Raw genomic sequence first — 21,557 nt, forward strand, 5'->3', positions numbered from 1 at the left:
AATATCTGTCACATTTCTAAGGGATTAGGGAATGCTATTTTTGTGGATTTTCAAGTCGGTTTCAATTTTCTGTTGAACAGCTAACTACTCATTGTCTGCTGTGTTTCCCTTTTACTAATAAGCATCTTCTGTGGTCATTCTAGAAATATGGATCATAATATGGTAGTACATTTTTGTTTTTTATGGGTTACAATTGTTTGCAGTTCTACAAACCACTGCTTTTTCCTCCATTGCTAGCTGAGGTTGAAGTCGAAAGAAATTTGGTTGTACATTCACTCTTGGCTGTTTTTTGCCTTATTTGAAACTACATTTTTATGTTGTATTGCAAACATATTATGTACATCCTAACAGGCATTCCCAAGTGGCCTCCACATGAAGTTTAGAATAATACAGCTCAGCGTTCATAAAACTGTGTAACATATAAAGTTTAACAATAGCTGTGGATCATATAATATTATAGCTAAATATATTAACATACAGGTTAAAAACAGTTCTGCAAGTGTGCAGAAAATGAGGCAAACAGTTCAAAAAATTTGGCTAAATGCAAAAATAAAGTCTTTTTATGCCAGAAACCAAGTGGGGAGCTATACAAAGTACACCTTAATCTTATAAAAGTTGTGAATAATAACACCAGTTTCTGCTGTTACCAAGGTTGGATGTCATACATGCACAGTCATAGAAAAAAAGGAAGAAACCCCCCAAAGAAAGATTGCAATTTTAAAAGGTAAACCAACACTGAACACAGTCACAAATTACATCCAGTGAAATAAAAAACATCAGTTCTATCCAAGACACTGTGTTGCATTCAGAAGAAATGAAACTGCTTGGAAAAGGTCTGACATACAATGTCGGTACATAAATACTTGAAAAATACATAGAAAACCTCTTAGTTGAGTCAGAAAACATTCTCATATAGGAAACAGAAACAAAACAAGTCAGGTAAATGTTGGTCTGACAAGAGACCTGGTAAGCTATGACATTGAAAATAGAATAATAACTTAGAAGAAAGGAAACACAGGAAACTAAAACAGTACAGACACCATAACATTTAAGAAACTACAGCAACCTAACACTACCATGTATATCAGATAAAGGAAACACAGTGATCCTCATGGATAAAGAGTAATACATCAATTAGACACAAGAGTTCATCACAAAAAAACACAGAAAGAAATTGAACATACACTGGAAGACAATGAAAAAAGAAAACTTTTACAGACAAATCACAGTGCACCTTCGTTCCAATGCCAACCAAAGTTTCATAAGAAACAGATCCCAGTCAGAGCTGTTGTGAATTTCAGAAATGCTCCGACATACCCACATTCAAGACACATGTTGAAAATCTTATCACGAAACTACAGAGGATAGAACTATAAAAAACACTACACAATTGATTCAACAGTAATGTAAGAAAAGACAAACAATTTGAAATATCAGCTATTGAATTAACAGGGCTTGATATCACCAAGAAATTAATCATTTTGTGTGTGTATAGATCTCCCAGTGGTAGCGTGGACACTTTTTTCAATAAGTTAACAGAAGTTCTAGGTAAAATCCCAAGTACAAAGTTCAACACAATTCTGTGTGAGGACATTAACATCAACACTAATATCATAAATGAATCCAGCAGCACCTTCATAAACATCCTTCAAAGTTTTGTCATGTCCCTATTGGTCAATAGTGCAACAAGGGTTACCACGACGACTTCATCAGTAATTGACAATGTGGCCACAAATATGGACAGGGAAAAATGTGATGTAGCTGTAAAAGATCTCGGATTATCGGACCATCTCTGTCAAATAACAACAGTAAAGTCAGGCATTGAATCATTCCCTAAACTACAAGCCTACAAACGACATCTATCAGAAATCAAAATAAAGATTTTTCAAAAGAACTAGAAAAACAAAGCTGGGATGAAGTGTATAAGGAAACCAATGTGAATATGAAATTCTCTGAACTCTCCACATTGTTTATATTGAACTTTGAAAAGGCATTTCCAAAAGTACGCACATCTGTATCAACATCTCACAAAAACAGATGGATAATAGCAGGTATTAAGAAGTCCTCCCAAACACTTAAACACCTCAGTTCCATGAAAAAGATTCGCAATGATTCAGAATTCTTAAATTACTATCATAGATACAAAAAGATCTACAGGAAGGTGCTGATTGCCGCAAAAAAGTCATTTAATGACAAAATAATATATAATACAGAGAATAAAAGCAAAGTAGTTTGGGATGTTATAAAAAAGGAAACGGGGAGAGGCAAACAAATGCAGAATAACATACTGCTAAGGGAAGGGGATAAAGTAATAAATGATCCGCACCACTTAGCAAACTATGTAAATGAGCATTTTTCAAGTATTGCAGAGAAGTTACAGCAAAAATTCCCCCAAAAAAATATAACACCTGTAAATAACGTTGCACTAAAGACAATGATGTTACTTCCAACCACAGAGAAAGAAGTCAGTAAAACAATTAAAAAACTAAAAAATAAGTCAGTAGGCTTAGATGAAGTACCAGTGTGTGTACTGAAACAATGCATAGGGATTATACAAGGCCCCTTAACAAATATAATAAATGAATCCTTCACATCAGGGACATTTCCAGAGCAGTTAAAACAGGCAAGAGTTGTACCTTTGCTTAAGAAAGGTAATGCAGAAGACAGAGAAAATTACCAGCCCATTTCCCTGCTGACCGCATTCTCAAAAATAATAGAAGCAATTATGAAAGACAGATTAATGAATTACCTGAATAAATACAATCTTTTAAGCGAATCACAGTTTGGTTTCCAAAGTGTCAAAAATACAGAGTCAGCCATAGTAGAATTCACAAAAGTTGTACTTGAAGCTCTTGATGAAGATGAGTGTGTCACAGGCATATTTTTGAATCTTTCAAAGGTGTTTGATACAGTCGATCACACGATTCTATTAAATAAATTAGAAACATTAGGAATAAGAGGGGTTGCTAATGACTGGTTTCGATCATACCTAACAGATAGAGTACAAAGAGTAGAGATGACACATACTTCAAATAGATCTAAACATTTAGTAAAACACTTATCAGAACCAAAATACATTAATATAGGGGTTCCGCAAGGTAGCATATTAGGACCAATATTGTTCCTGATATACATCAATGACTTTCCCAGTAGTGTTACTCAGGTGAAAAAATCCTCTTCGCTGATGACAGCAATATTATAGTCACTAAGAAAACAAGAGAACTCCTTGCCGAGAAAGCAAATGAAACTCTCAAGGAAGTTTATGATTGGTCAACAAGTAATAAAGTGACATTGGACATAAAGAAAACTAATGCCATGAATTTCAGTTTGAAGAGGAAAAATGACAATTTTGAATTAAAAGTAGATGGCACCTCTATAGACTGTGTAACAAATGCAAAGTTTCTAGGAATGAATATTGATTCTCAATTGAAGTGGTGTGAACACACAAAGGTACTTGCAAACAAAATGTCATCAGCGTGTTATGCCCTTAGAATCCTGTCATCAGTGTGTAACATGCTGTGTCTTTTAGTTACATATTATTCATATGTACACTCAATTCTTAGCTATGGCATTCTTTTTTGGGGAGCAAATGCACAAAACATGAACACAATTTTCAAACTCCAGAAAAGGGCCATAAGAATAATAACCAAAAATACTAGTTGAGCTCATTGTAAAGATCTGTTCAAAATACTGGGTATTTTAACTGCCCAATGTGAATACATTTACCAGTCAGTTGTACACATCAAAAATAACATGGGTAATTAATGCACAAACAGATCTTTCCATGACCATGCAACAAGAGATAGAATCAACATACATTTACCAAGAAAAAATAAACATAAAACTCAAAACAGCATTTTCTACCAAGGAATAAAACTGTACAATAAATTACCAAAAGAGATCAAAGAAATTGCAAAAATACTCTTATTTAAAAAGGCAGCTAAAAAGTATCTGTCATGCAATACATTTTATAGATTGAAAGATTACTTAGCTAAAACACAGTAGGGGTTTGATAAAAAATGTTATACAAATAAATAATAATAATAATGATTATAAAATATCCAACATTCCACATAACACCTTCACTTATGTTTTTTTCCTTCTTTTTTCCTTTCTATAAATGCTTACCCCCAAGCTATGCATAGCACAATACTAACAACTCTTCCTCTTTCCGAGCTCAGCATCTCACTCATTATAGAGGGATAATGACTCAGTTTTTCAGGATAGCAAATGGGAATTTGTGGTACAGAAAATGGCCCAGAGATCACCTGAGTGTGTTATGAGTGAACAGTGTGACATTACAATATTTAATAAGTTACTTGTAAAAAAAAGTACTGTATACCAGGAGTAAATCTAATGATTGTCTCTAACTAAAAGTCTGTAAATATATGTGTACACAAATCAGCTTATTTTAAATTGATCTAAATTTGTAAATACTTTGAGATGTCCTATATCCTTGTAAAAAGAGATCTACAGATGAATAAAGCTACTACTGTTACTACTACTACTACTACTACTACGTAAAAGATGTGCAGGTTCCAGCCACAGCCACTCTCCTCTCGTTGGATGTGGAGAACATGCAGTATACCAATAACCAAAACAGTAAACATCATAGAACAAAATCATAAGAGACACACTACACTTCCACATGAGTACAGCAAAGAAACAGTCAAGCTACTAGAGGTAATAACAGACTAGAACTATTTCCATTCTAATAATGTATTCTGTTTACAAAGTGAAGTATTACCTATAGGATCTGTAGAGCCTAGAACCATAGCAAACATATTCATGGACCATGTAGAACAGGTCATATTTAACACAATAGCATCAGATAAGTATAACTTCTTAAACTGGACTAAATGTATAGGTGACTTCTTGTGCTGATAAAAGAGTCAAGTAGTAAAATTGACCAGTTACATACAGACATAAATTCAATTCATGATAAGATAAATTTTACAATAAGAAAAGAGCAAAATAGTTATATTTCTTAGAGGTCACCTTAAAGATTCAGAACAACCAACTGAAACATTTTGCCGTTTCGGAATTTGCTGAAGTGTGAAAGAAACTGTCGTTGTCCATTAGAACAGCTGATATTCTGAATAGTTCATCAGACAAGGGGGTAAATTCATTGAAGTATGAATATGTACACTCTTTTTTTTCTTCTTTGCTGCAACAACTGATTCTCATGGATAATCTGAAATTCTTCCAATCTGCAGACTTTACACATGACGTGTATAATAATCAAGTTTACAATTACACTGTTTTAAATAATACAGTTTGTTATCACATTTTTAGGACCAGCAAACATAGATTCTATCTCAAAGTTTAATGGAAGACTGACTAGCAGGCTACAAAAATTCGCCAGTGTTATATTAAATATTACACTGGGTTAATTGTTGTAAACAGACTATAGTGAATTACAGTTAAAAGCTTAAAGTATTCTGGCCTGTGCTGCTGGAGTTAGTGGTCATGTGAATGTGAAGTGTGCATGTTTGTGTGAATGAATGGTGTCTGTTTCGCTTTTTCCAATGAAGACTGTGGCCAAAACCCTTTTAATTGTGTCTGTTTGCATGTTATCTTTATGGTAAGTAGCAGTCTATCTTTTCCTCCATTGTAATTAAAAGTTTTAGAGTGAGCTGACAGTTGGGATGGCAAAATACAGGTAAACATTTGTAAATACAAAGGTCACAGTAATTTTTATGTTTTCGTAGTTAAATATGAGGTGTCCAATATAACAACAATTTAGTTACTTCTTTCTCTACTTACAGCCAACCTAATTAATAAAAAGTGTTCCTACCATATATTGGGAGATGAAATGAAATATAGAATTTTGTGATATAGGCAAAACTTATGTATCTGGCTTGGTTATTAGAAAGTTAGATTCTTTTACATTTCCTAATAATGCCCTCACTATAAACTGTACATTTTCAACATGTTAACTTGTTTCTGTAGCTTTGAACACACAAAAACTTTAAGAACATTATATAGAAATACATTTGTGTTAATATTACATTAAAATATGCTGGTAGTTATGTTTGATAAATTACATTGCAATGTTTGTGATTACATTTTTGCGAACTACAGAAGTGCCAGGTAATCTTATTCATTCCTACTAAAATAAGCAGTAAATTTCAGTGTGTAGAACCTTAGTACATAGTTATTGTCTCCACAATATTAGCCTAAGGTGATTTTTGCTTGCTTTTGACAGTATTTAGTAAATGAATATTCTATATGTGACTTCAGATATGGCTGAAATCAGCTGTTAGGCTTCACAACACACATTTGATATATATCAAAAACTGACAACAACAGATACAATAATACACCAGGTGTCATATCATCCAAATCCTCACATACAAGACACAAAAACAGGAAGAACACAGTGGAAAAGAAAACAAAATATGATATCAGTGCCATACAAGCACAAATACACACACAGAATAGCCAATATTTTCAAAAACAAGGCATAAAAAAACCCAAAAATCAACAGTTCAATTAAAAATACTTTCAAAAGCAATAGAAAAAAAAACAGGTCTATATCAGAAATGAGGAATATACCAACTAAGATTTGATACATGTCATTGAAGATATATAGGTCAGACCAGGAGAACATTAGACGCATGATACAAATAGTATTGAAGTATAGGAAAATCATTCAACATTTGCAGAACATTTACACAAACATCCACGTAAAATTACCACCAGAGTTACAGATGTAGACATCATAAAGATAAACAAAGAAACCCATTCTCACCCTACAAGAAAACTGCCACATTTAGAAAATAGTTACAGAAAACAACTCATAAATGATCAGCCCAACCTAGAAAACCACTCACTTTTTAATCTAATCGAGCACTTAATCTGAAAAACCACACACTTTTTAATTTAATCAACCACATAATATAACATTAAATATAGGCATATGACTACATGTAAGACATTTCTAGGGGCAGTTATGGACTCTGACCACAATTTATTGGTAATCAACTGTAGATTAAAACTGAAGGTAAGAAATTAAGGATATGGAACCTGGATAAGTCGAAAGAACCAGAGGTTGGTGAGACTTTTAGAGGAAGCATTAGACTGTGATTGACAAGAACAGGGGAAAGGAATATGGTAGAGGAGGAGTGGGTAGCCTTGATATATGAAATTGTGAAGGCAGCAGAGGAAGGAAAAGACAAGGCCTAGTAAAAATCCGTGGAGAACATATAAAGCAAATAGACCAGACAAAGGGAATACAAATGTCTAAAAAATGAGATTGATGCGAAGTGCAAAATGGCTAAGCAGGAATGGCTAGAGGACAGATTTAAGTGTTTGGAAGCATATATCAGTAGGGAAAAGAAAGAAACTGCCTTCAGGGAGATTAAACATGGCTTTGGAGAAAAGAGGAGCAGCTATATGAATATCAAGAGCCCAGTTGGAAAACCAGTACTAGGCAAAAAAGGAAAGCTGAAAGGTGGGAGGAGTATATAGAGTGCCTACACAAGGGCGATGTACTTGAGGGCAATTTTATTAGAAATGGAAAAGGATATAGATGAAGATCAGATGAGATGAGAGATGTTATTCTGTGAGAGGATTTTGACAGGGCACTGAAAGAACTTAAGTCGAAGCAAGGCCATGGGAGTAGATGACTTCCCATCAGAACTATTGATTGTCTTGAGAGAACCAGCCATGACAAAAAGTTTCCAATCTGTTGTGTAAGATGTATGAGACAGGTGGTGAACATGACCAAACTATCAGTTGAATTAAGTCATGATATACAAAATACTAACATGAATTCTTTACAGAAGATTGGGAAAACTGGCAGAAGCCGACCTTGGGGAAGATCAGTTTGGATTTTTGAGGAATGTAAGAACACACAAGGTAATCAAGTCTCTACAATTCCTCTTAGAAGATAGACTTAGAGTAAGCTTGTGACAATGTTGACTGGAATACTCTCTTTGAATTCTGAAGGTATCAGGGATAAATTACAGGGAGCACAAAGCTATTTACAAACCAGATGAAAGTTACGAGTCAAGAGGTATGAAAAGGAAGCACTGATTGAGAAGGGAATGAGACAGGGTTGTAGTCTATCCCTGATGTTCAATCTGGGGGAAAAAAGGAGTAGGACTCAAAGTCCAGGAAGAAGAAATAAAATTTGCTGAGGACATTGTAATTCTGCGAGACAGCAAAGGACTTGGAAGAGCAATTGAATGGGTTGGACAGTGCCTTGAAAGGAGGATATAAGATGAATATCATCAAAGCAAAACAAGGATAATGGAATGCAGTCAGATTAAAACAGGTGATACTGAGGGAATTATGTTCGAAAATGAGACACCAAAAGTACTAGATGAGTTTTACTGTTTGGGGAGCAAAATAATGGATGATGGCTGAAGTAGAGAGGATATAATGTGGAGACTGGCAATGATAAGAAAAGTGTTTGTGAAGAGGAGAAATTTGTCAACAACTCATATGAATTTAAGTGCAAGAAGTCTTTTCTGAAAGTATTTGTGTGAGGTATAACCATGTATGGAAGTGAAACATGGATGATAAAAGGTTTAGACTAGAAGAGAATAGAAGCTTTTGAAATATGTTGTTACAGAAGAATGCTGAGGATTAGATGGGTAGATCACATACCTAATGAGGAGCTACTGAATAGAATTGGGGAGGAAAGATATTGCTGACAAAACCTAACTAGGAGATGGGATTGGTTGACGGGACACCTCCTGAGACATCAAGGGATTTACAATTTAGTACTGGAGGGAAATGGGGGGGGGGGGGGGGGGGTTAAAAATCATAGAGAGGGACCAAGAGGTGAATACAGTAAACAGATTCAGAAGGATGTAGGTTGCAGTAATTATTTTGAAATTAAGAAGCTTGTACAGGATAAAGTAGCATGGAGAGCTACATCAAACCAGTCTTCGGACTGAAGATCACAACAACCACCACAGTTACCACAGCCCTACATGTGTCACCCACCTGGATAGCTGTGCATGGTAATGCGCTGTCTCCCAGGATGGGGAGGTGTGCAGGTCTCAGTTTGAATCTACACAGTGGGTTAATAATGAAGGACAATATGCTAGCCAGCCCGAAAGGGGTTATTAGGTGGTTTTCCACAACCCAGTAGGTGAGTACTGGGCTGGTACCCACATCTTCCCCAGATCTAAGGAGCAGTCATATGAAAATGAGACAGGGAAAAAAATAAGTAAATTGTTTATTATTTCAAAAGTAATTACCATAACTGTTAATATATTTATCCCATTCCATTGTGAGACAAGGTGGTATAATTTTTTCATGGAAATGTGTTTATTGTTGCGTACAGAACCACGATTGCACCCGGGTGTGTCCCTCTTCATCCAAAAAGCAACAGATCGCCACAAATGTCTTCCTTCAGGGTTCCAAAAATATAGAAATCTCATGGGGAGAGATTGCACTGTACAAAGGACATGGGATACACTGATTCTGTGCTGGGAGGTGAATAGAAGACTGGTGTGCTTATGTGTTAAGTCTCCTTAAACCCGTAATCAGCAACAACATCCTACATGTCACCCATTCACAACCACTCCACCCCCTCCCCCTTACAAATGCTCATACTTTATTCATCCAGTATTTGAGAATGAGAGCACTTAGTAACTGTCAACAAGCTTAACACACAATTTCAAACCATTATGAAACTTTTTCTACTTGACAATCACCACAAAATGATAAACGGAAAAAAACTTTGTAGGTTAGTACATTTTCGATAATGATGCAGTAAAACTGCCACTGAAGCATGACATTTCAATTTGTTACTTCTGTACTACTAACTGTACATTTCACAGACACTAGCCACATGTACCGCAGGATATACCTGCAAAACCATATCATTGAAGACGCACCATGCAACACTGGACTCGCATTCGGGAGGACGACGGTTCAATCCCGTCTCCAGCCATCCTGATTTAGGTTTTCCGTGATTTCCCTAAATCGTTTCAGGCAAATGCCGGGATGGTTCCTTTGAAAGGGCACGGCCGATTTCCTTCCCAATCCTTCCCTAACCCGAGCTTGCGCTCCGTCTCTAATGACCTCGTTGTCGACGGGACGTTAAACACTAACCACCACCACCACCACACCATGCAGGAGATACAACATAATAAACATTTAGATATGTAAAAATGAAAATGCAGGGTGAAAATTGCTAGAGATACAAATCAAATATCTGTACAAGTAAGTTTGAAATTTGTTAAATATTTGTGAAATATATTTGACATGTTTGTACATGGGCAGAAAGCTCACCCTAAATCCCTGGAAAGATTCCAAACAAACTTGCTACATGTATTAGTTATGATCTGGAAAGAGATACTGGGGTGTAAGAACTGGCAGCCTCCTATTGAGGTTGGGATAATAACATGGAGAGAGAAGGGGGAAGGAGGAGACCGAATGTGATTTACTGCTGCTTCCCACTAGTGAAGTGACACATCCAGAATAAGGGGACAGATTGAGCACCATGCCCAGTTTACTCCTAATATCCCACCCCCATTGTGGCCAGTGCTATCCATCACTGTTGACACCATTACTATATTATATGCGGCATGGTCACCAACACAAAGCAAGGTGATTGTAATATTTTAATGTGTTTGCCTGCATGACCATCTTCCAAAGCAGGTGTTACAATCATTATTGTCAGGTTTTTCCATCTTATGCTTATTGCAATTAATTAAAGAGTGTTCTACACCAGAAGCATTTCACTTTTATTTACAGAGAATCTTCTGTGGCTATTCTGGAAATATGGATACATAATGAAGTTGAATTTTTTTTTATAGACCGAAAACAGTATTTCTGAATAAAGTGTCACGCAATTTACTAGTGGTGTTTCTGCCTCTTGTTTACATATTCCACGAACCACTGTTTTTTTTCTTCATTCTTAGTGGTGGCTGGATTCTGCCTCTTGTTTACATATTCCATAAACCAATGTTTTTTGCTTCATTCTTAGTGGTGGCTGAGATCGAAAGAAATTCGGCTGTACATGCAGTCTAAGCAGCTTTTCGCCTATTTCGAAATCGCTTTTTCTCATGCTGCATTGGCATTATTTCCACTTCGTGTTACTTCATAGAATTTCTCAATAGTGAGAAAAAAATTTGGCAGAAGAATAATTATGATTTTTATTTAGGTTACTAAATGCCCTGTAATTTAATTAACAGTTAACAAGGATTAATATCAGATTCCTACTGACTATTCCAATTCCTACTCTCCCCATTCATCTGATTCAGGAACTGGGAATACTAATTACTGCTTCCCAATATATTTATTCTTTAATGAAATTTGTCTTTTTCAAACCAACGGTTCAGTTCATGGGATCAGTACTAGAAATAAGAATAACTTTCACAAAAATTTAAAGACACTTACTTCAGTTCATAAACATATTCACTATTCAGTAACATGCCAGCAGCCATACCAAGTTTTACAGATTCTAAAGTTCAGTTTTAGAAGATTCAAAAGGCTTTATTGGTAGCCAGCTCCTTCCACCCCATTGGTGAATTTCTTAGCAGAATAATATCACATAATGTGAATATTGTGTACAATCTGATTTCAGTACAAATGTTTACAGTAATTCAGTCATTGCAAATAAATGCAATAAAATGTTTTTTATTTATTTATTTTTATTTTTTTATTTGATGATGTGTGGCTACAGTAGCCTAAGAATTATCATGTGCACCTAATCATATTGAACATTTAACATTTGGTTACAAGTTTTATATCCGTTTATACATAAAAATTTTAAGTTTTTTTAAAACTAATTACACATCGAGAAGCATAATTTCATTTGTGATCAGTTGAAGGTACAGTAGCATATCTGTCTGCATTTTGTAAGTATTTATTGTGTATTCTTGTTGTCTGGCATCGTTCATTCCAAGATGATCTCCCCACTGTGGATCAGTTGCAACAAAAAGTACATGTAATCTGATCTAATCTATATAATTAGGTAATTTAGTTGTTACCAACCCTTTTATATGTACTGCTGCATAGTTGTCTGATACCTTATTACTTGTTTGGAGAACATCCTTTGCTAATGCTTGCTTTTGGAAGCTTTCAAGTAATGTTCAGAATTCTGCAATGCTTTCACACATTTGCATTTGTTTTGCGTTTCCGTATAATAAAATAACCTATATTCCATCAGGTTGTTCTATTGGCCATTCTTTGTCTTTGAAAGTCTGTCAAAAAGTTTCAGTGGCTTCTCATCTGACTGTATATTTGGCTATTCCTTGGTCCATGTGCAATGAAATTACTTAATTGTCTCTATGAAATCCTCAACCCATGTCTTTTCTCACACCCATTCATTTGTCTACCTGCCCCTGAACATTAATAGAGAAGTGCTGCTTTCCAATGATTGTAGAGGCACTATCTTTTTGGAGGATTTGCACATTTAAAATCGATATAACACTGGTGTAGGTTATAACTTGCATTATAAGCTGGTTTTTCACACCCTGTTTCAGATGTGTTTGGAATTTACATTTGAACACGAAATTCAATTTCCCAGGCAAACTGCAAACATTTGTCATCATCTTATTTACTTCATCTAATATCCGTCTGCTTCTCACACGTGTTTTGTTTCTAACGACATCAAAACTGACTATATGCTAAACTGCAACATCCCTTCTTCATTTTTTTTAAAAAAAATATCATAGCTGATCTTCATATACACCCTTCAGAATACTTACTGTAAATAAATATGAACAATTTTGTACACTACTTCCACATGTTCTTTATTGAGTCCTTCCACCTTTTATCAAAATTCTGCTAAAGTTGACGGTAGTTCATGTGCAAAATGAAGATTGTTCAGGTAGATTCTATTGATGTTTAATCCATTTTCATATCAGTTTAGTAGTTTTAAAATCTATTCCAAAGCTGCAAACTCTAGTTTTGGTAAAATAGTGGCACCTTCTTAGCTACTGCAGAAGGTTGTTGATTTTCTGTTTCTGAAAGTTTTCTTACTTCTGTGGTTAAAGTATATGTAGCTGAAACATCAGAAAGAAAATATCATGGAATGCAGCTAGTGTGTGCTGAGCATCCATGTGGTGAGCTGTTTGTTCTACATTTGGCATTGAGATTGCCCTCTGTGGAGTTAGGTTGAAACCATTTATGCAGGTGGACTGTTGGTTATATTATGTAGGGGTTTGAACCAAAAGTACGTCCTGCCTGTGTTTTATAGTGTAATAGTATTTCATATTACTTCACTTGCAAAGGTATTTATTTTTTGAGTCAGCAGTCTTCTGATTACTTTTATGCCCCCCCCCCCCCCTCCCTCCCCATGAACCATGGACCTTGCCGTTGGTGGGGTGGCTTGTGTGCCTCAACGATACAGATAGCCGTACTGTAGGTTCAACCACAACGGAGGGGTATCTGTTGAGAGGCCAGACAAACGTGTGGTTCCTGAAGAGGGGCAGCAGCCGTTTCAGTAGTTGCAGGGGCAACAGTCTGGATGTTTGACTGACCTGGCCTTGTAACACTTTCAGTAGTTGCAGGGGCAACAGTCTGGCTGATTGACTGACCTGGCCTTGTAACACTAACCAAAACAGTCTTGCTGTGCTGGTACTGTGAATGGCTGAAAGCAAGGGGAAAGTACAGCTGTAATTTTTCCTGAGGGCATGCAGCTTTACTGTATGCTTAAATGATGATGGCGTCCTCTTGGGTAAAATATTCCGGAGGTAAAATAGTCCCCCATTCGGATCTCCGGGCGGGGGACTACTCAAGAGGACGTTGTTATCAGGAGAAAGAAAACTGGCGTTCTATGGATCGGAGCGTGGAATGTCAGATCCCTTAACCGGGCAGGTAGGTTAGAAAATTTAAAAAGGGAAATGGGTAGGTTAAAGTTAGATATAGTGGGAATTAGTGAAGTTCGGTGGCAGGAGGAACAAGACTTTTGGTCAGGTGAATACAGGGTTATAAATACAAAATCAAATAGGGGTAATGCAGGAGTAGGAGGTTTAATAATGAAAAAAAAAAAAAAAAAATAGGAGTGCGGGTAAGCTACTACAAACAGCATAGTGAACACATTATTGTGGCCAAGATGGACATGAAGCCCACCCCTACTACAGTAGTACAAGTTTTATGCCAACTAGCTCTGCAGATGATGAAGAAATTGATGAAATGTGTGATGAGATAAAAGAAATTATTCAGGTTGTGAAGGGAGATGAAAATTTAATAGTCATGGGTGACTGAAATTTGACAGTAGGAAAAGGAAGAGAAGGAAATGTAGTAGGTGAATATGGATTGGGGCTAAGAAATGAAAGAGGAAGCCGCCTGGTAGAATTTTGCACAGAGCATAACTTAATCATAGCTAACACTTGGTTCAAGAATCATGAAAGAAGGTTGTATACATGGAAGAACCCTGGAGATACTAGAAGGTATCAGATAAATTATATAAAGGTAAGACAGAGATTTAGGAACCGGGTTTTAAATTGTTAGGTATTTCCAGGGGCAGATGTGGACTCTGACCACAATCTATTGGTTATGAACTGTAGATTAAAACTGAAGAAACTGCAAAAAGGTGGGAATTTAAGGAGATGGGACCTGGATAAACCGACTAAATCAGAGGTTGTACAGAGTTTCAGGGAGAGCATAAGGGAACAATTGACCGGAATGGGGGAAAGAAATACAGTAGAAGAAGAATGGGTAGCTTTGAGGAATGAAGTAGTGAAGGCAGCAGAGGATCAAGTAGGTAAAAAGACGAGGGCTAGTAGAAATCCTTGGGTAACAGAAGAGATACTGAATTTAATTGATGAAAGGAGAAAGTACAAAAATGCAGTAAGTGAAGCAGGCAAAAAGGAATACAAACATCTCAAAAATGAGATCGACAGGAAGTGCAAAATGGCTAAGCAGGGATGGCTAGAGGACAAATGTAAGGATCTAGAGGCTTATCTCGCGAGGGGTAAGATAGATACTGCCTACAGGAAAATTAAAGAGACCTTTGGAGAAAAGAGAACCACTTGTATGAATATCAAGAGCTCAGATGAAAACCCAGTTCTAAGCAAAGAAGGGTAAGCAGAAAGGTGGAAGAAGTATATAGAGGGTCTATACAAGGGCGATGTACTTGAGGACAATATTATGGAAATGGAAGAGGATGTAGATGAAGATGAAATGGGAGACACGATACTGTGTGAAGAGTTTGACAGAGCACTGAAAGACCTGAGTCGAAACAAGGCCCCGGGAGTAGACAACATTCCATTGGAACTACTGATGGCCTTGGGAGAGCCAGTCCTGACAAAACTCTACCATCTGGTGAGCAAGATGTATGAGACAGGCGAAATTCCCTCAGACTTCAAGAAGAATATAATAATTCCAATCCCAAAGAAAGCAGGTGTTGACAGATGTGAAAATTACCGAACTATCAGTTTAATAAGTCACAGCTGCAAAATACTAACACGAATTCTTTACAGACGAATGGAAAAGCTGGTAGAAGCGGACCTCGGGGAAGATCAGTTTGGATTCCATAGAAATGTTGGAACACGTGAGGCAATACTGACCCTACGACTTACCTTAGGAGAAAGATTAGGGAAAGGCAAACCTATGTTTCTAGCATTTGTAGATTTAGAGAAAGCTTTTGACAATGTTGACTGGAATACTCTCTTTCAAATTCTGAAGGTGGCAGGGGTAAAATACAGGGCGCAAAATGCTATTTACAATTTGTACAGAAAGGAGATGGCAGTTATAAGAGTCAAGGGGCATGAAAGGGAAGCAGTGGTTGGGAAGGGAGTGAGACAGGGTTGTAGCCTCTCCCCGATGCTATTCAATCTGTATATTGAGCAAGCAGTAAAGGAAACAAAAGAAAAGAGCATTTCTGAAGAAGAGAAATTTGTTAACATCAAGTATAGATTTAAGTGTCAGGAAGTCGTTTCTGAAAGTATTTGTATGGAGTGTAGCCATGTATGGAAGTGAAACATGGAAGATACATAGTTTAGACAAGAAGAGAATAGAAGCTTTCAAAATGTGGTGCTACAGAAGAATGCTGAAGATTAGGTGGGTGGATCACATAACTAATGAGGAGGTATTGAATAGAAATGGGGAGAAGAGGAGTTTGTGGCACAACTTGACCAGAAGAAGGGATCGGTTGGTAGGACATGTTCTGGGGCATCAAGGGATCACCAATTTAGTACTGGAGGGCAACGAGGAGGGTAAAAATCGTAGAGGGAGACCAAGAGGTGAATACACTAAGCAGATTCAGAAGGATGTAGGCTGCAGTAGGTACTGGGAGATGAAGAAGCTTGCACAGGATAGAGTAGCATGGAGAGCTGCATCAAACCAGTCTCAGGTCTGAAGACCACAACAACAACAACAAAAACAACCACGAAATCCTCTCTTGTGTTAACATTTTCATGTCAGAGTAACAGTTGCACCCTACATACTGCATTACTTGTATGTATTCCAATCTCTGTCTTCCACAATAGTTTTTACCCTCTATAGCTCCCTCTAGTACCATTGAAGTTATCCCCTGATGCCTTAACATATGTCCTGTCATTTTTGTCAGTAGTTTTCATATGTTCTTTCCCTAACTGATTCTGTGAAGAACCTCCTCATTCCTTACCTTATAAGTCCACCTAATTTTAAATGTTCTTTTGTAATACCACATCTCAAAAACTCCAATTCTCTTCTGTTCTGGTTTTCCCACAGTCCATGTCTCACCACCGTAAAATGCTGTGTATCCTCAGAAATTTCTTCCTCAATTTAAGACGTGTTTGATACTAGTGGACTTCTCTTGGCAGGTATGCCTTTTTGCCAATGCTAGTGTGCTTTTTATGTCCTCCTCACTCTGTCTGTCATAGGGTACTTAGCTGTCTAGGTAACAGAATCCCTTAACTTCATCTACTTCGTGGTCTCCAATTATAATGTTAAGTTTCTCGCTATTCTCATTTCTTCCATTTCTCATTGCGTTCATCTTTCTTTGAGTTGCTCTCAGTCTGTATTCTGTACTCATTAGACTGTTCATTCTATGCAACGCATCCTGCAGTCCTCCTTCACTCTTTCACTAAGGATAGCAATATCATAAGCGTACCTTATCATTGATATCCTATCAGTATGAATTGTAATCCCACTCTTTGAATCTTTCTTTTATTTCCTTCATTACTTCTTCGATGTATAACATGAACGGTAGGGGTGAAAGACTGTATCCCTGGCTTACACCCTTTTTAATGGTTGCACTTCGTTCTTAGTCTTCCAGCTTTATTGCTCCCTCTTGTTTCTTGTACACATTGTATATTACCCACCGTTCCATATAGCTTACAACTATTTTTCTCAGAATTTCAAACATGTTGCACCATTTTACATTGTTGAATGCATTTTTTCGGGTCGGCAAATTGTATGAACATACCATGTTTTTTCTTCAGTCTTGCTTCCATTATCAACCGCAACATCTGAACTGCCTCTCTAGTGCCTTTACCTTTCTTAAAGCCAAAGTGATAGTCTTCTAACAGATCCTCAATTTTCTTTTCCATTCTTCTGCACATTATTCTTGTCAGCAACTTGGATGCTGTTTTTCAAAAAGCCTGATGGTGTAACGCCAGCTTCATACATTCTACAGACAAATGAAAATAGTCGTTTTGTTGCCACTTTCCCCAATGATTTTTAGAAATTCCTATGGAATGTTATCTATCCCTTCTGTCTGTTAGTTACCATAAACCATATTTTGAACATAAGTGTTGGTTATTTCTGGCTGTACATACTGCCATTGATTTTCATTTCCAAGAAATTGTTCTGAATGAACTTTTTTGAAACTTGACGTGTGCAATAAAACTGCTAATTTTTAGTCGAATATTTAAGCATGAATGCACTTTGACTGAAATCAATGAAAGTGATACTCCAGTATTTCCTTGTCTGTGGGATATTTGGACTTAGATTCATCCTTATTCAAGCTTAATTTCAACACAGATAGAATTAATTGCTATAGATGAAGAAAGATGTGGGTAGCTATTGGGTATGTTTAAAATTACTGGGACTTTTGAGGTCGTGATTACCACATTTAATCCCCAGTGGACATGCATGTGCAGAGCATCACCATATTTAGGAATATGAGAAAGGTTGAATTACTAGTGTGTGGGACATGGGAGCATAAATATTATTATTCCATAAAATAATTTTTTATTATGAAATAGAGAAGTAAAGATTTCAACACCCAAGATTTCTAATTATAATTTTATTTATGATGATCAGCTTTGGCAACTCTAAGTTGCCATCATTGGATCTTGCATTGATCCATCAATGACGAAGTTTTTACTTCTGTATTTTGTGCTACTTTAGTTTTCCCTCATACTTGAGTGCTGTCAAGTGTATAAAATATTTATTAACTTAAAAGTTATTGAACATAGTAATATTAGTATCAAAAATTAACATATAGTAGTATACTGGTAACACAGAAATTACACCTTGTACTGTGTGTAGGGTTTCTCATATTGTATGATTGAAAGGTTGACTCTTTGGATACAGGTTGATGTCAATTAAGAACGTAGTACTTGGGTGCTTCATAATTTTTAGTCTTAACTGACAACCTTTGCAGCTTCCTTTGACGTGGCAGTAGAGTCATGCCAACATATGTGTGTCCATTGATAACACTGAACACAAGTTTCTTTCTTTCTCTTTTCTTCCTTTCTTTTTCATATTTTTACCTTTTTTTCTTTTTCCCCTTTCTTCTGATGAAAATTCTTTAGACTTGGAGTAGTAGTTTAGTAACATTTTTGAAATTTATAATAATATACTAAATGATAAAAGTAATATGGATGTCGTTCTAAGAAACCTCTTTCAAACATTTAATTGTGAATTGCAGACTCATCATGTAAACGAAGACACAGGTAAGTATTCCTTTTTGATCTTGGTACATTGTTCCATCTCGTCCCCTTCATTTCTCATTCTATTGCAATATTAGTTCGAATCATTTGCCATATATTTCTCCACATCTGTCGTACTCTATTTCTTTTGTTAATTCTGTTTCAGTGTACACTTTTGTATTCTTCCAGGCTAGAGTTTGCATGTTCCATTATATAAATTGCAGAGTGACTCAAGATTCACATTGCTGTGGTCTTCTTTATTTTCAAATGTTCATTTCTTTGGAAGCAATAAATCCAGTATCTTATTGCATTGCATGATGTTTTATCTAACTTTGCCAGAATTTTGCCTTATTGTTAGTGTGATGCAGGTGGCAGTTCCACAAGTAAGTCTGTGGATCAATGCATCTACATAACTGCACTGTCCGCAAATATTAGTGTGTCTTATATTCATATTCTGCAGTTTTTTGTTGGAGCCGTTTTGTCACATAGCCTTAGTTACCAGTTAGATCAGATGAAAATGAAAATGGACAAATTTTTATTGTGGCACAATGTTCCATCCTATCTGTAGTTTTTCTTTTCAGGTTTCTTTTCAGATATGTTCCATTCTGGATTGTGTGGTGAGGCAGATACATTTCAGTCTTAGATAACTGTCCGTCGCCTACCACCATAGGAAAGTGTCATTGTTTGAGATGATTTATTCCCATGTGTGATTATAATAATATATTCCCTGGGAGTCTGAAACTATGTGCTTTCTTCACTCTTACTAAACAGTCCAGTGTTTGTGTGCTGATGCTGTCTGCAGATTTGTTTCAAAACACTGTTGTTTAGTAATGTTCAACATTTTGCTATCACACTTATTAACTCAGGCCTGCCTTTCTGCCTTTGGCAATGTGAGAGCATTGAACTTGATTTTAAAAATTTGATTTCTGAGTAATAACCAGCTGATAGCTTTGGATATTCATCACTATTGTGTTCAGTACTGGGCACATTTGTGCAAGGTAATTAATATGACCTGTTATTTTATGTGTATAGCTCTAATTTTTTATGTAAGGTTGAAGGTTGTGTTGCCCACATTTTGGCATGTGTTGTCTGGTGCACACACTATACCTCAGACAACAGAGACTTGCATGCTGTAGAGCCAGAGCCAACTAGTCCATTGAATGATCTTATGTGGTATTTAGTGATGAGTTTTGCTTTTTGCTTTTGTTTTTGGCGACCAGGTTGGCATTGATGTGTCCATAGATAATGCTGCGAAAGGTTACAGGAAATAGTGAGTCTCGAGACTGATGCCTTGCTGTGGTTATGCTTTGGTCTCCCTGTACAGTCCCCCCCCCCCCCCCCCCGCCCTCTACCCGTCCCCCTCCATCCCCTCCTCCTCCCAGCCCACTGTTCCCTCCATTACCATATTGATAGTTCCTTAATGTCTCGGGATATGTTCTACTTTCAACCAATCCCTTCTTTTGGTCAATTATGGTTTGTAAGTAAATGTATCTGTACAACTGTGACATCAACTTTGCATTCAAATAAACCTTATGCTGACCAAGATTTTTTATTTTGTAAATATTTTGAAACTATTTATTTATTTCATACATTTTAGTTTTCTCATGGAAGGGCAGTTAGTGCTTATAATGAAGGTAATTTTCTGAAAAATTTGCATGTGCATGTACTAGGATTTGTGTAATTGTTACCATTGTTGTCTGATTTTTCAGAGTTGCTGTCCAAAACGAGCGCTATGAAGACTGGACAAATACATTGGTCCAGTTGCGACGTCTTTTTACTGATTATCAAAAAATAGTTCTAGAGTATCACAAAAGACCTGGAGAACACGTTCCAAAGGCTGTGAATTCTACAGCTGCTCAAGGAAATTTTCTGGAAGTATTAAACATGTCTCTCAATGGTAATATTGGTGTTTGCTGTTAAATCCATGCTGCCTGTGATATATTTTTGTGAAATTTTCTTACTATAGCGAGTGATGTAATCATTGTTTCAGTGTTTGAAAAGCATTACTTGGATCGCAGTTTTGATCGGACAGGTCAGTTGTCGGTAGTAATTACACCAGGGGTCGGTGTTTTTGAAGTTGACCGAGAACTTACTAATGTTACTAAACAACGAATTATTGATAACGGTGTGGGTAGTGACTTAGTTTGTGTTGGTGAACAGCCACTACATGCAGTACCTCTGCTGAAGGTAAGTACTAGTCTCCTACTTTTGATCTTTTTATATTCACTTTCATGTTGCTGTTCTTATCCCCTCCCATCATTCATATTCAGCTTCTCGTTTCTCTCCATATATCTGTCATATAAATAAATTAATTTGCTCCCTTTGCCTTTCTGTACCACACTTCATTTTCTATTATGTTTCAGGTCTTTTTCTGTTTTCATGCTGTTCCTTGTTATTTCTGTACTCGTGTTGGGCAGTTTTGCTTGCTTTGTGTTGGGTGACAGTTCTTAATGTTCTGTTGTTCCATCAACAGATATTTGGGTATTGTTCTTGAACCGTCATCTCACTGTTCCAGTCTGGACCAATAGAGATAACAATATGTAATGCACTAGAAAGTTACAATAGAAAGATTAAAAATGTTGGTTAGGATACAGTGGATTGAAATAACAAAAATGCCTTTACTTATGTACTGTTGCAATTGTTGTCTTTCTTTAGCTGTTGAAGAAATGGAAATGATTTCTAAAAAAGTTACTGAATTAGCTGGAATTGCAAAGGAAACAGATTGTGAGGGACAAGAGAGATGGAAGGAGAGGATGGAGGAGAGAGGTTGAGGGAAAGGATGAA

At 36.5% G+C, this 21,557-nt stretch overlaps 1 protein-coding gene across 4 annotated transcripts in view; it reads left to right on the top strand.

The window, feature by feature from the left end:
- Positions 1–21,557, top strand: part of LOC124798396 (GATOR complex protein Iml1) — a 547,410-nt gene that overhangs the window by 46,500 nt on the left and 479,353 nt on the right. For all 4 annotated transcript variants that reach the window (XM_047262170.1, XM_047262989.1, XM_047263070.1 and 1 more), the window contains exons 7-8: positions 20,483–20,670; positions 20,764–20,960. In XM_047262170.1, the coding sequence (XP_047118126.1) occupies positions 20,483–20,670; positions 20,764–20,960 (385 nt within the window). The remainder of the gene's footprint in view (positions 1–20,482; positions 20,671–20,763; positions 20,961–21,557) is intronic.

Source organism: Schistocerca piceifrons, chromosome 1, assembly GCF_021461385.2.
Source record: "Schistocerca piceifrons isolate TAMUIC-IGC-003096 chromosome 1, iqSchPice1.1, whole genome shotgun sequence".
NCBI classification, from domain to species: domain Eukaryota; kingdom Metazoa; phylum Arthropoda; class Insecta; order Orthoptera; family Acrididae; genus Schistocerca; species Schistocerca piceifrons.